Source organism: Trachypithecus francoisi, unplaced genomic scaffold (assembly GCF_009764315.1).
Source record: "Trachypithecus francoisi isolate TF-2019V2 unplaced genomic scaffold, Tfra_2.0 Contig01585, whole genome shotgun sequence".
NCBI classification, from domain to species: domain Eukaryota; kingdom Metazoa; phylum Chordata; class Mammalia; order Primates; family Cercopithecidae; genus Trachypithecus; species Trachypithecus francoisi.
In genome coordinates, this window is record NW_022681444.1 from 6,557,823 (window position 1) to 6,571,017 (window position 13,195).

Genomic DNA, 13,195 nt, shown 5'->3' on the forward strand with positions numbered 1-13,195 from the left:
ACCAGCCTGGACAACATGGTGAAACCCCATCTTCTCTAAAAATATAAAAATTAGGGCCAGGCGCGGTGGCGCATGCCTGTAATCCCAGTACTTTGGGAGGCTGAGGTGGGTGGATCACAAGGTCAGGAGTTCGAGACCAGCCTGGCCAACATGGTGAAACCCATTCTCTACTAAAAATACAAAAAAAAAAAAAAAAAGATTAGCTGGGTGTGGTTGGCGCACTCCTGTAATCCCAGCTACTTGGGAGGCTGAGGCAGGAGAATTGCTTGAACCCGTGACGGGGAGGCTGCAGTGAGCCGAGATCATGCCACTGCACTCCAGCCTGGGCAACAGAGTGAGACTCCATCTAGGGGGAAAAAAAAGAAAAAAAATTAGCTGGGCATTGTGTTGCACGCCTGTAATCCCAGCTACTTGGCAGGCTGAAGCAGGAGAATCATTTGAACCTGGGAAGCAGAGGTTGCAGTGAGCCGAGACCGCGCCATTGCACTCCAGCCCGGGCGACAAGAGCAAAACTCCATCTCAAAAATAAAATGAAAAGAAAACAAGTCAAAAATGAAAACAGTATCAACCTCTGCAAATGTCTGGTGAAGATCCGACTATATCTTACTTGTTTATCTTACTTATTTTAGGGTATCTGACTCTGCACCAAGTGAGAAAGAAAGTCATCCCTGGAAAGCGCTTAGCCTGGCACCTGGGTAAATGGCTTTGGATGGCATTTCACTTTCTCCTCCCCAATGCTCCCCAGGTGGGTATAATTCTTCATTTTGCAGATGGGGACATGAGGCTCAGAGCAGGTATGTCACCTGTCCTAGTGCCACAGTCATGTAGGAGAAAGCTGAGATTTGAACCAAGCCTGCTCCCTCGGGCCCTGCCTCTCCTCAGCTGTGGCTGGAATCTGGCAGTCTGTGTACCGCCACTATCCGGGGTACTGCTGAGTTGCTGTGAACCCACGGATGGCCAACCCATGCCCGAGGGGACACCCACACACCTCCCCAGCTCACCAGGGGTTGTGGTCGATCCCGTCTAGCCTTTGGGCCTGCAGCTGTTTGGCCATGGTGAGCTGGAAACGAACAAGTGGAAGGTCAGAGATGGAATCTGTCTGGGTGCAGTGCTCCGGGCTTGCGCAAAGGAGGGACAGCTGCTTTCAGGCCACAGCCCTACCCTGTCTGCTCCCAGGAAGGGGCAGAGATCAGAGCTCGCAGAAGGGCAGGTTTCTGCCTGCCTCCCAAGCCTGTTATGTTCCAACACCCTCACCTGGCTCCTCCCGACTCCAGCAGCCTCCACCTCCCCAACCTGCAGGGGCTGCCTGGCGCCTGTCCAGTGGAGGCTTCCAGTCCTGGCTCCACGTGTCCTGAGACAGAGCCCTGACTTGGTCAGGTTAGTCTGACTCAGGAAGGGCTGAGGGTTAAGGAAGAAGAGCAGGACGTGGGTGGAGCAGAAAGGGAGGATAATGGCAACAGTGACAGCAGCAGCCTCCACTTACAGAGGTCTCGCTAAGCACTTCCATTTCATTCCCAGAATGACCTGGCCAGGCCCATCTTATCAATGAGAAAACAGGAGGTGGAAAACAGGCTGGAGGGTGCAGGGGAGGGAGTGATGTGTTTAAGGCCACACAACACACCCACTCAGACTTAGGCCTGTTGGACCCAAGGCCGTGTCCTAACTCTGAGGGAGGCACTAATCCAGTCCTGGGAGAGTTCCAGGGTCCTGGTTCCCAGCTTGCCCCCTCCCCTCCCAGTGTTCCTCCCAGGCCAGCTCCCTACCCAGTCACTGGTGTGCAGAAACTGGACAGGGACTGGGTGCAATGGCTCATGCCTATAATCCCAGCACTTTGGGAGGCTGAGGCAGGTAGATCACCTGAGGTCAGGAGTTCAAGACCAGCCTGGCCAACATGGTAAAATCCCATCCTTACTAAAAATACAAAAATTAGCTGGGCGTGGTGGCATACACCTGTAATCCCAACTACTTGGGAGGCTGAGGCACAGGAATCGCTTGAACCCAGGAAGCAGATGTTGCAGTGAGGCGAGAGCATGCCACTGCACTCCAGCCTGAGCACTGGAGCGAAACTCAGTTTGGAAAAAAAAAAAAAAAAAAAAACTTAGCTGGGCGTCGTGACACACACCTGTAATCCCAGCTGCTCAGGAGGCTGAGGCCTGAGAATCACTTGAACCTGGAGGCGGAGGTTGTAGTGGGCCAAGATCATGCCACTGCACTCCAGCCTGGGTGACAGAGCAAGATTCCATCAAAAAAAAAGGGAAGGAAGGAAGGAAGGAAGGAAGGAGAGAAAAGAAAAAGAAAAAGAAAAAAGAAAGAAAGAAAAGAAAAAGAAAAAAGAAAGAAAAGAAAAAGAAAAAAGAAAGAAAGAAAAGAAAAGAAAAGAAAGAAAGGAAGAAAGAAACTGGCCAGACCTGAGAGCCACCAAACTCAGGTTCTAACCCGCCTTGGCTGGGTGACCTTGGATAGGTAATTTGGCTCCTCCTGTCCTCAGAATCCCTTCAACACCAGAGACCTCGCATGGGCTTTGTGGTCTCTGAGGAACCTTCCATCCCTATGGGTTTGCCAGTCCCAGATGGCTGGTGGGCCGTGGAGCCGGGGATCCAACATTCTTCTCAGCCGCCTGCTGTGGCCAATAGTGAAGCCTGGCTCAGGAGTTTGCTCGGTTCCACCTCGCTCAGTTCCCACTGTACTCTCACCGGAGGCGCCACAACAGTCTCCATCTAACAGATGAGGACACTGAGGCTCAAAGAGGCTCAGGTACCTGCCCAAGGTCAGAGGAGAAGCTGGCAAGGACCTGGTCAGGGTGGCAGCCACAGTAATCTCAACACCAGGCCCCCCTGTCCTGGAAGGGCCTTGGGGACCATTTGAGTAAGCGCCAGGTCTTCCATAGCCCAGGAACCCCGTCGCGCCCGGCTCAGTTGACATTATTGAGCCCCTATCATGTACTGGGTTCTGGGCTAGGCACAAAGGATCATGGGAAGCAGCACCGTACAGCGCCCAAGCTGATTATTCAGATGCAGAGCTACAAGTTCTAGACTAGAGAAGCAGGGGCAAGGGAGAAGCACACATCCAGGCTGCAGTTAAAGAGGGCCCCTGAAAGAGAAGGCTCATGCACAGCTTTGAATCCAGGAACGAGCCAGACCCCAGAAACCCCAGGCCATGCAGGTGGCAGAGTATTGGGGTTAGGGCACTTACAGTCTGGTGCAAGCACCGAGTGAGTGAGGCTCCAGCCTTCCTTCCCCGAAGGGGCCCCACCAGGTGCACAGAGATGGCTGCTGCAGTCCTGAACATGCCTCCCAGAGCTTTGTGGCACTGCAGACTTCTCCAGGGGCAGAGGAGAAGGGAGGAGACAGCCCTGGCCAGAAAATGCCTCTGAGCTCAGGACTTGGGTACCCCCCTACAGCTCTAACAATAACAACAACAATATGATCATTGTGTGCCAGGAATAGCACCAAGTGCTTTGTTGCATGATTATCTGACTCCGTCCTTGCAACAACTCTGTGGCTCATGCACAATACACCCCCCAGCAAACCAAGGGACCCTTTCAAAACACAAATCACCTCTAATTAAAAAATGATCCAGGAGAGGATCACTGATAGCACTGAATATCACCAAGAGCATAAACCAAACATGTTCTGACTCTGGAAACACAGGCACCACCTGCAAATTATTCCTGCGGTAAAAGTAGCCCTAAATTAGATCACACTGTTGAATGACTAAAATGCAAGGACAGAAGAACATGTTAAATACATCATGGAGATGCAATCAACAAATTCAAGCAGGGCAATGTGTCTCACACCTGTAAACTCAGCACTTTGGGAAGCCAAAGCAGGAGGATCTCTTGCGCACAGGAGTTGGAGACCAGCCTGGGCAACATACTGAAACAACGTCTTTACAAAAATACAAAAATTGACCAGGCGTGATGGTGCACACCTGTAGTCCCAGCTACTGGGGAAGCTAAAGTGGGAGGATCACTTGATCCTAGAGAGGTCAAGGCTACAGTGAGCCCTGATTCCACCGACTCCGCTCCAGCCTGGGTGACAGAGGGAGGTATGTCTCAAAAAAAAAAAAAAATTGCCAGGCGCAGTGGCTCATGCCTGTAATCCCAGCACTTTGGGAGGCCGAGACGGGCGGATCATGAGGTCAGGAGATCGAGACCATCCTGGCTAACACGGTAAAACCCCGTCTCTACTGAAAATACAAAAAATTAGCCGGGCGAGGTGGTGGGCGCCTGAAGTCCCAGCTACTCGGGAGGCTGAGGCAGGAGAATGGCATGAACCCAGGAGGCAGAGCTTGCAGTGAGCCGAGATCAAGCCACTATACTCCACCCTTGGTGACAGAGCGAGACTCCGACTTATAAAAAAAAAAAAGTCAATGCCTGAGAAAGAAGAAAAACGTTGAAGAGATCACACTGCACAATTTGGAAGCTTAATACAAACATACAGGAACCAAGAAAGTGTGATACTGGCTTAAAGACAGATATATAAGTCAATTGAATAGAATTGACAGTCCAGAAATAAACTCTCACATTTATGGACAATTGCTATTTGATAAGATGCTAAGAAACTCAAATGGGGGCCAGGAGCGGTGGCTCACGCCTGTAATCCCAGCACTGTGGGAGGCTGAGGCAGGTGGATCACTTCAGGTCAGAAGTTTGTGACCAGCCTGGCCAACATGCTGAAACCTCGTCTCTACGAAAAATACAAAAATTAGCCAGGCATGGTGGTGTGCCCTTTAATCCCAGTTATTGGGAGGCTGAGGCAAAAGAATCACTTGAACTTGTGAGGTGGAGGATGCAGTGAGCCGAGATTGCACCACTCACTGCACTCCAGCCTGGGTGGCAGAGCAAGACTGTCTCAAAAAAAAAAAAAAAGAAAAAAATGGGGAGGCCAGGTGTGGCTCATGCCTGTAACACCAACACTTTGGGAGGCCAAGGTGGGAGGATCATTTGAGGTTAGGAGTTCGAGACCAGACTGGACATTGTGGCGAAACCCCATCTCTAATAAAAATACAAAAATTAGCTGGGCGTGGTAGCACATGACTGTAGTCCCAGCTACTTGTGAGGCTGAGGCAGGAGAATCTCTTGAACCTGGGAGGCAGAGGTTGCAGTGAGCCGAGATGGTGCCACTGTACTCCAGCCTGAGCAACAAAATGAGACTCTGTCTCAAAAAAACAGGTGAGGGCTGGGCGCGGTGGCTCAAGCCTGTAATCCCAGCACTTTGGGAGGCCGAGACAGGCAAATCACAAGGTCAGGAGATCGAGACCATCCTGGCTCACATGGTGAAACCCCGTCTCTACTAAAAAATACAAAAAACTGGCCGGGCGAGGTGGCGGGCACCTGTAGTCCCAGCTACCCGGGAGGCTGAGGCAGGAGAATGGCGTGAACCCGGGAGGCGGAGCTTGCAGTGAGCTGAGATCCGGCCACTGCACCCCAGCCTGGGCGACAGAGCAAGACTCCATCTCCAAAAAAGAAAAAAACAGGTGGGGAGGCCGGGCGTGGTGGCTCACGCCTGTAATCCCAGCACTTTGGGAGGCTGAGGTAGATGGATCACCTGAGGTCAGGTGTTCGATACCAGTCTGGCCAAAATGGTAAAACCCCATCTCTATGAAAAATACAAAATTAGCCGGGTGTGGTGGTATGTGCCTGTAGTCCCAGCTACCTGGGAGACTGAGGTAGGAGAATCACTGGAACCCAGGAGGCAGAGGTTCAGTGAGCCAAGATCACGCCATGCACTCCAGCCTGGGCGACAGAGGGAGACACTGGCTCAAAAAAAAAAAAAAGTGGGGGGGTTGGGGGTGGGAAATAATCTTTTCAACAAACGAACAAATGGTGCTAGGACAACTAAATATCCACATGTAAATGAATGAATTGGGGCTGGGCACGGCAGCTCATGCCTGTAATCCTAGCACTTTGGGAGGCCGAGGCAGGCTGATCACAAGGTCAGGAGTTAAAGACCAGCCTGGCCAAGATGGTGAAACCCTGTCTCCACTAAAAATACAAAAAATTAGCCAGGTGTGGTGGCGGGCACCTGTAATCCCAGATACTCAGGAGGCTGAGGCAGAGAACTGTTTCAACCCAGGAGACAGAGGTTGCAGTGAGCCGAGATCACACCACTGTACTCCAGCCTGGGAGACAAAGCGAGACTCCGTCTCAAAAAAAAGAAAAAAGAAAAGAATGAATTTGGACTTCTTTTTTTTTTTTGAGACCGAGTCTTGCTCTGTCGCCCAGGCTGGAGTACAGTGGCCGGATCTCAGCTCACTGCAAGCTCCGCCTCCCGGGTTCACGCCATTCTCCTGCCTCAGCCTCCCTAGTAGCTGGGACCACAGGTGCCCGCCACCTCACCCGGCTAATTTTTTGTATTTTTAGTAGAGACAGGGTTTCACTGTGTTAGCCAGGATGGTCTCGATCTCCTGACCTCGTGATCCGCCCATCTCGGCCTCCCAAAGTGCTGGGATTACAGGCTTGAGCCACCGCGCCCGGCGAATTTGGACTTCTATCTCACGGAATACACACATATAAATTTTTCATTTTCTTTCTTTATTATTTTTTTTTGAGATAGGGTCTCACATTGTCACTCAGGCTGGAGTGCAGTGGTGCCTTCTCAGCTCACTGCAGTTTTGACTTCCTGGGTTCAAGTGATTCTCCTGCCTCAACCTCCTGAGTAGCTGGGATTATAAGTGTGTGCCACCATGCCTGGCTAATTTTTGTATTTTAATTAGAGACGGGGTTTTGCTATATTGGCCAGGCTGGTCTTGAACTCCTGGCCTGAAGTTGTTCTGCTCCTGACAGCCTCCCACAGTGCTAGGATTGCAGGTATGAGCCACTGTGCCTGGCTAGCTCAGGCTGTTCTTGAACTCCTGGCTTCAAGTGATCCTCCTTTCTCAGCTTCCCAAAGTGCTGAAACTACATGGGTGAGCCATGTCCCCTGCCCCATATACTAAAATTAATTCAAAGTGAATCACATAACTAAACATATAAACTAAAACAATAAAACTAGAAGAAAACAGGAGTAAATCTCTGTGACCTTGGGTTTCTCAGACATAACATCCGAAGTATACACAACAAAAGAAAAAATAAACTGGACCTCATCAAAATTAAGAACTTTCATGCTTCAAGAATACCCATTAAGAAAATGAAAAGACAGCCCATGGAATGGGAGGAAATATCTGCAAATTATAAATCTGAATGTTTCCAGAAAAGATACACAGACCGGGCGTGGTGGCTCACGTCTGTAATCCCAGCACTTTGGGAGGCCGAGACGGGCGGATCATGAGGTCAGGAGATCAAGACCATCCTGGCTAACACGGTGAAACCCCGTCTCTACTAAAAATACAGAAAATTAGCCAGGTGTGGTGGTGGGCGCCTGCAGTCCCAGCTACTCGGGAGGCTGAGGCAGGAGAATGTCGTGAACCAGGAGGCGGAGCTTGCAGTGAGCCCAGATCGTGCCACTGCACTCTAGCCTGGACAACAGAGACTCCACCTCAAAAAAAAAAAAAAAAAAAAATTACAAAAAAGACAAAAAAACACACAATTGGCCGAGGCTGGGCGTGGTGGCTCATGCCTGAAATCCCAGCGCTTTGGGAGGCTGAGGTGAATGGGTCACCTGAGGTCAGGAGTTTGAGACCAGCGTAGCTAACATGGCAAAACCCCGTCTCTATCAAAAATACAAAAATTAGCTGGGTGAGGTTGCACGCACCTGTAGTCCCAGCTACTGAGGCACGAGAATCGCTTGAGCCCAGGAGGCAGAGGTTGCAGCAGAGAGCCAAAATTGCTCCACTGCACTCCACCCTAGGCAACACAGTGAGACCCTATATCAAAAAATAAAAAGGCCGGGCACGGTGGCTCATGCCTGCAATCCAGCACTTTGGGAGGCCGAGGTGGGCAGATAAACCTGAGGTCAGGAGTTTGAGACCAGTCTGACCAATATGATGAAACCCCATCTCTACTAAAACTACAAAAATTAGCAAAGCGTGATGGCATGCGCCTGTAATTCCAGCTACTTGGGAGGCTGAGACAGAAGAATCACTTGAACCAGGAAGGCGGAGATTACAGTGAGCCACTGCACTACTGCACTCCAGCCTGGGCAACAAAAGTGAAACTCCATCTCAAAAAACAAACAAAGAAAAAGAATGTTTTGGGCCAGGCACACTGGCTCACGCTTGTAATTCCAACACTTTGGGAGGCTGAGGTGGGCAGATCACTTGAGGTCAGGAGTTTGAGACCAGACCGGCCAACACGGTGAAATCCTGTCTGTACTAAAAACACAAAAATTAGCTGGACATGGTGGCGCATACCTGTAATCCCAGCTACTCGGGAGGCTGAGGCAAGAGAATTGCTTGAACCCGGGAGGTGGAGGCTGCAGTAAGCTGAGATTATGCGTTGCCCTTCAGCCTGGGTGACAGAAGGAGAGTCTGTCTCAAAAAAAAAAAAAAAGAAAAAGAAGAAAAATAATGTTTTGGAGGAATGCTCTGGCATACTTAAGAATATCTGTCACTCTTGGCTGGGCATGGTGTCTTACACCTGTAATCCCAGCACTTTGGGAGGCTGAGGTGGGCGGATCACGAGGTCAGGAGATCAAGACCATCCTGGCTAACAGGGTGAAACACCACCTCTACTAAATATACAAAAATCGGCCGGGCGCGGTGGCTCAAGCCTGTAATCCCAGCACTTTGGGAGCCTGAGGCGGGTGGATCACGAGGTCAGGAGATCAAGACCATCCTGGCTAACAGGGTGAAACTCCACCTCTACTAAATATACAAAAAATTGGCCGGGTGTGGTGGCTCACGCCTGTAATCCCAGCACTTTGGGAGGCCGAGGCAGGTGGATCACAAGGTCAGGAGATCGAGACCATCCTGGCTAACACAGTGAAACCCCGTCTCTACTAAAAATACAAAAAAATTGGCCGGGCACGGTGGCTCAAGCCTGTAATCCCAGCACTTTGGGAGGCCGAGACGGGCAGATCACGAGGTCAGGAGATCAAGACCATCCTGGCTAACACAGTGAAACCCCGTCTCTACTAAAAAATACAAAAAAAAAAAAAAACTAGCCGGGCGTGGTGGCGGGCGCCTGTAGTCCCAGCTACTCAGGAGGCTGAGGCAGGAGAATGGCGTAAACCCGGGAGGCGGAGCTTGCAGTGAGCTGAGATCCGGCCACTGCACTCCAGCCTGGGCGACAGAGAGAGACTCCGTCTCAAAAAAAAACAAACAAACAAACAAAAAAAACAAAAAAATTAGGCCAGCGTGGCACCGTGCGCCTGTAGTCCCAGCTGCTGGGTAGACTGAGGCAGCAGAATGGCATGAACCCGGGAGGTGGAGCTTGCAGTGAGCTGAGATCGCGCCACTGCACTCCAGCCTGGGCGACAGAGAGAGACTCCGTCTCAAAAAAAAAAAAAAGTGACTCTCAGCTGGGTGTGGTGGCTCACGCTTGTAATCCCAGCACTTTGGGAGGCCGAGGTGGGTGGATCACCTGAGGTCAGGAGTTTGAGACCAGCCTGGCCAACACGGTGAAACCCTATCTCTACTAAAAATATACAAAAATTAGCTGGGCATGCCTGTAATCCCAGTTACTCAACAGGCTGAGACAGGAGAATTGCTTGAACCCAGGAGGCAGAGGTTGCTGTGAGCTAAGATTGTGCTGGTGAGCCACTTTGCCCAGTCAATTTTTTTTTTTTTTTTTGAGACATAGTCTCGCTCTGTCACCCAGGCTAGAGTGCAATGGCATGATCTCAGCTCACTGCAATCTCTGCCTCCCCAGTTCAAACAGTTCTCCTGCCTCAGACTCCTAACTGGGATTACAGGTGCACATCATCATGCCTGGCTATTTTTTTTTTTTTTTTTGTATTTCTAGTAGACATGGGGTTTCACCATGTTGGTCAGGCTGGTCTCGAACTCCTGACCTCATGATCCGCCTGCCTCAGCCTCTGAGAGTGCTGGGATTACAGGCATGAGCCACCGCACCAGCCCATCCAGCCAGTTTTTAACTCTCTGAAGAGACAGAACCAACATGATCAATAGAAATCAGAGGGGATTTATAGGGAAATTGGCTCACGTAATTAATGGAGGCTGAGAAGTCCCATGACAGACCATCTGCAAGGGGTGCCAGTAGCGTGGCTCAGTCCAAGTCTGCAAGCCTCAGAACCAGGGTGGTCACTGCAGTAATTCTCAGTCCGAGGTGGAAGCGCCTAGAGTTTTGATATCTAAAGGGCAGGAGGAGAAGAACCTCCCAGTTCCAGGAGAGACAGAGGGAGAGAGAGAGGAAAATCTTTTCTCCTCTTTTGTTTTATTCAAGCTGCGAACCAACTGCATGGTGCCACCCACATTGAGAGCAGATCTTCCCCCACTCAGTCCACTGACTCCCACGCCAATCTCCTCTGGAAACACCCTCACAGACTACACCCAGAAGTCATGCTGCACCCTTCTCTAGGTACCCCTTACTCCAGTCCAGCTGCCACCTAACATTAACCAGCAGCACACATCCACGCTGCCAGGTATTCGTCAGTGGCAGTTCAGGCTTTCCCACCCAGGTACTGATTCCAGGGAAGGTTTCTGCTCTGGCAAATCATGATTCTCTGTATCTACCTTTCTGTCTCTCCAGTCTGGGGGCAGCAGATTACCCTGTGACCTCATTTTCTGATGAACTGAAAAAGAGCTGCTGGTTTTTCAGTTTGTTCAGGTTTTTTTTTTTTTTTTTTTTTTTTTGATATGGAGTCTTGTTTTGTCGCCCAGGCTGAAGTACAGTTGCGCGATCTCAGCTCACTGCAACCTCCACCTCCTGGGTCCAAGCGATTCTCCTGCCTCAGCCTCCTAAGTAGCTGGGATTATAGGCACCTGCCACCCTGCCTGGCTAATTTTTGTATTTTTAGTAGAGATGGGGTTTCACTATATTGGCCAGACTGATCTCGAACTCCCGACCTCAGGTGATCTGCCCACCTCGGCCTCCCAAAGTGCTGGGATTAGTCATGAGCCACTGCCTCTGGCCCACACGTATTTATTAAGTTTACTATCTTATATGGGCATGGTTTGTGGTTCCCCAAAACAGCACAATAGTAATATCACAGATCACCATATCAGATATAATAACAATGATAAAGTTTGAAATATTGTGAGAATCACCAAAATATGACACACAGACCCTAAGGGAGCACATTCTGTTGGAACAATGGGACCAATAGATTTGCTTGGTGCAAGGTTCTCACAAAGCTTCAATTTGTAACGACCACGGTATCTGCCAAACGCAATACAACGAAACATGTCTTGTAGGTGACAACAGCCTTAGGAATCGAATCCAAGGTGATAAGGTTGCGCTGTGTCTCCACCCAACTCTGAATTGTAGTTCTCATAATCCCATGTCCTGGGAGGGACCCAGTGGGAGGTAATCGAATCATGGGGGCGGTTACCCCCATGCTGCTGTGCTCAAGATAATGAGCGAGTTCTCACAAGATCTGATGCTTTTATAAAGAGCTTTTCCCCCTTAGAGCAGCACTTCTCTCTCCTGCCGCCATGTGAAGGACATGTTTGTTTTCCCTTCTGCCATGATGTTAAGTTTCCTGAGGCCTCCCCAGCCATGAGGAACTGTGAGTCAATTAAACCTCTTTCATTTACAAATCATCCAGTCTTGGGCAGTTCTTTATAGCAGTGGGAGAATGGGCTAACACACAGGGGATGCCAGAGCTCACCCTCTCATTGCTTAGATTTGAGAGCAGTTCCCAGGAGAGGCCTGAAGTATGTACTCTGACCCCTGAAACCAAGTACCTGTGCTTTGAGCAACAAAGGGTAGTATCCCATCCCAGGAGAGACATTCCTTGGTGTCACCTCAAGGGAGGGAGTCTGGTGCTTTAGCTCAGGGCACTCAGCTAAAGTGGAGAGCGGCCTAAGGCCAGGCCCAAGCCCAGGGCTAGTCATGGGAGGCACCCTGTGCCCTCTGCCTGTTCTTTTTTTTTTTTTGAGATGGAGTCTTGCTCTGTCGCCCAGGCTGGAGTGCAGTGGCCGGATCTCAGCTCACTGCAATCTCCGCCTCCTGGGTTCACGCCATTCTCCTGTCTCAGCCTCCCGAGTAGCTGGGACTACAGGCGCCCACCACCTCGCCCGGCTAGTTTTTTGTATTTTTTAGTAGAGACGGGGTTTCACTGTGTTAGCCAGGATGGTCTCGATCTTCTGACCTCGTGATCCGCCCGTCTCGGCCTCCCAAAGTGCTGGGATTACAGGCTTGAGCCACCGCGCCCGGCCAACCCCTCTGCCTGTTCTATGAAGACCAACTATCTGTTGGCCCAGGACTGAGGGGTGTCTTGGGACGGGAACCACCCTGGGCCAAAGGTCCCCTTGCCTTAGCCATTTCCTGTCCTGGACCCAACATCCTGTTACCTCCTCCAGGACTAGAGGAGGAGCTGGATTTCATCCTACCGGGACCCCACTCTACTGCCTTCTGACCACTGAGTTAAAAACCCACAGTTACCTGGTGGGTCGATTCTCTCTCTGACACTCTCCCCCACATCGGACTCTGTGTCTATCAAATCAGTCTTTTTTCCTGAAGCGACAACATCCTAAATCATGCCTTCATCGTCTCAAGTGAATTGAGCTAATTTTTGTACTTTTTGTAGAGATGTGGTCTCACTGTGTTGCCCAGGCTTGTCTCAAACTCCTGGGCTCAAAGCATCCTCCTGCCACAGCCTCCCAGTGCTGGGATTACAATGTGAGGCACTGTACCTGGCTGAGAATAATATTAATAATACAATCAGCTTTAATTTACTAGGACTCACTCTGTCTCAATACTGTTGTCACTGGATCCCTTCAACAACTCTGTAAAGCAAGTGCTATCCTCAACCCCCATTAATAGGTGAGGAAATTCCTATCATGCTAAAATAACACTTACATTGAGCTCCTGTAGGCCTTACAGCAGATTGTACACCTGGTGCCAGCACAGGGCAGAAACTCAGGAGAAACAGATACTAGTTGTGGCCCTCTTCTCTCCCTGCCCCAGGCTTGGCCCCTTGCCTTCTCTGGGCACTGCCAGTTCTCAGGAAAGACAGTACCTTCTGTGTGTCCAGAGCATTGGCTCCACGAGGCCAAGGAGCTGGGTGGCACCTGTGCTGGATACGGATATGCTTAAACAATCTTGCAGCCTTGGGGCTGGGGCTGGAAACCAGGATAGGCTTCCTTTGCAGACGACTGGCTGACGACAGTACATCAGGCCTATGTGTGG

The 13,195-nt window shown here is 50.5% G+C and overlaps 1 protein-coding gene across 10 annotated transcripts in view; it reads right to left on the reverse strand.

The window, feature by feature from the left end:
* KYAT1 (kynurenine aminotransferase 1) overlaps window positions 1-13,195 on the reverse strand; it is a 39,674-nt gene that overhangs the window by 11,376 nt on the left and 15,103 nt on the right. For 2 of the 10 annotated variants that reach the window (XM_033193193.1, XM_033193157.1), the window contains exon 2: window positions 1,002-1,060. The exons of 1 other annotated variant lie outside the window; for it this stretch is intronic. In XM_033193193.1, the coding sequence (XP_033049084.1) occupies window positions 1,002-1,054 (53 nt within the window). In that variant the 5' untranslated portion in view covers window positions 1,055-1,060. Of the gene's footprint in view, window positions 1-1,001; window positions 1,061-1,254; window positions 1,819-3,192; window positions 3,821-5,427; window positions 5,435-6,026; window positions 6,033-10,045; window positions 10,178-13,195 lie in introns of those variants that run through there. 7 more of the 10 variants (XM_033193186.1, XM_033193207.1, XM_033193179.1 and 4 more) reach the window with 7 other exon arrangements.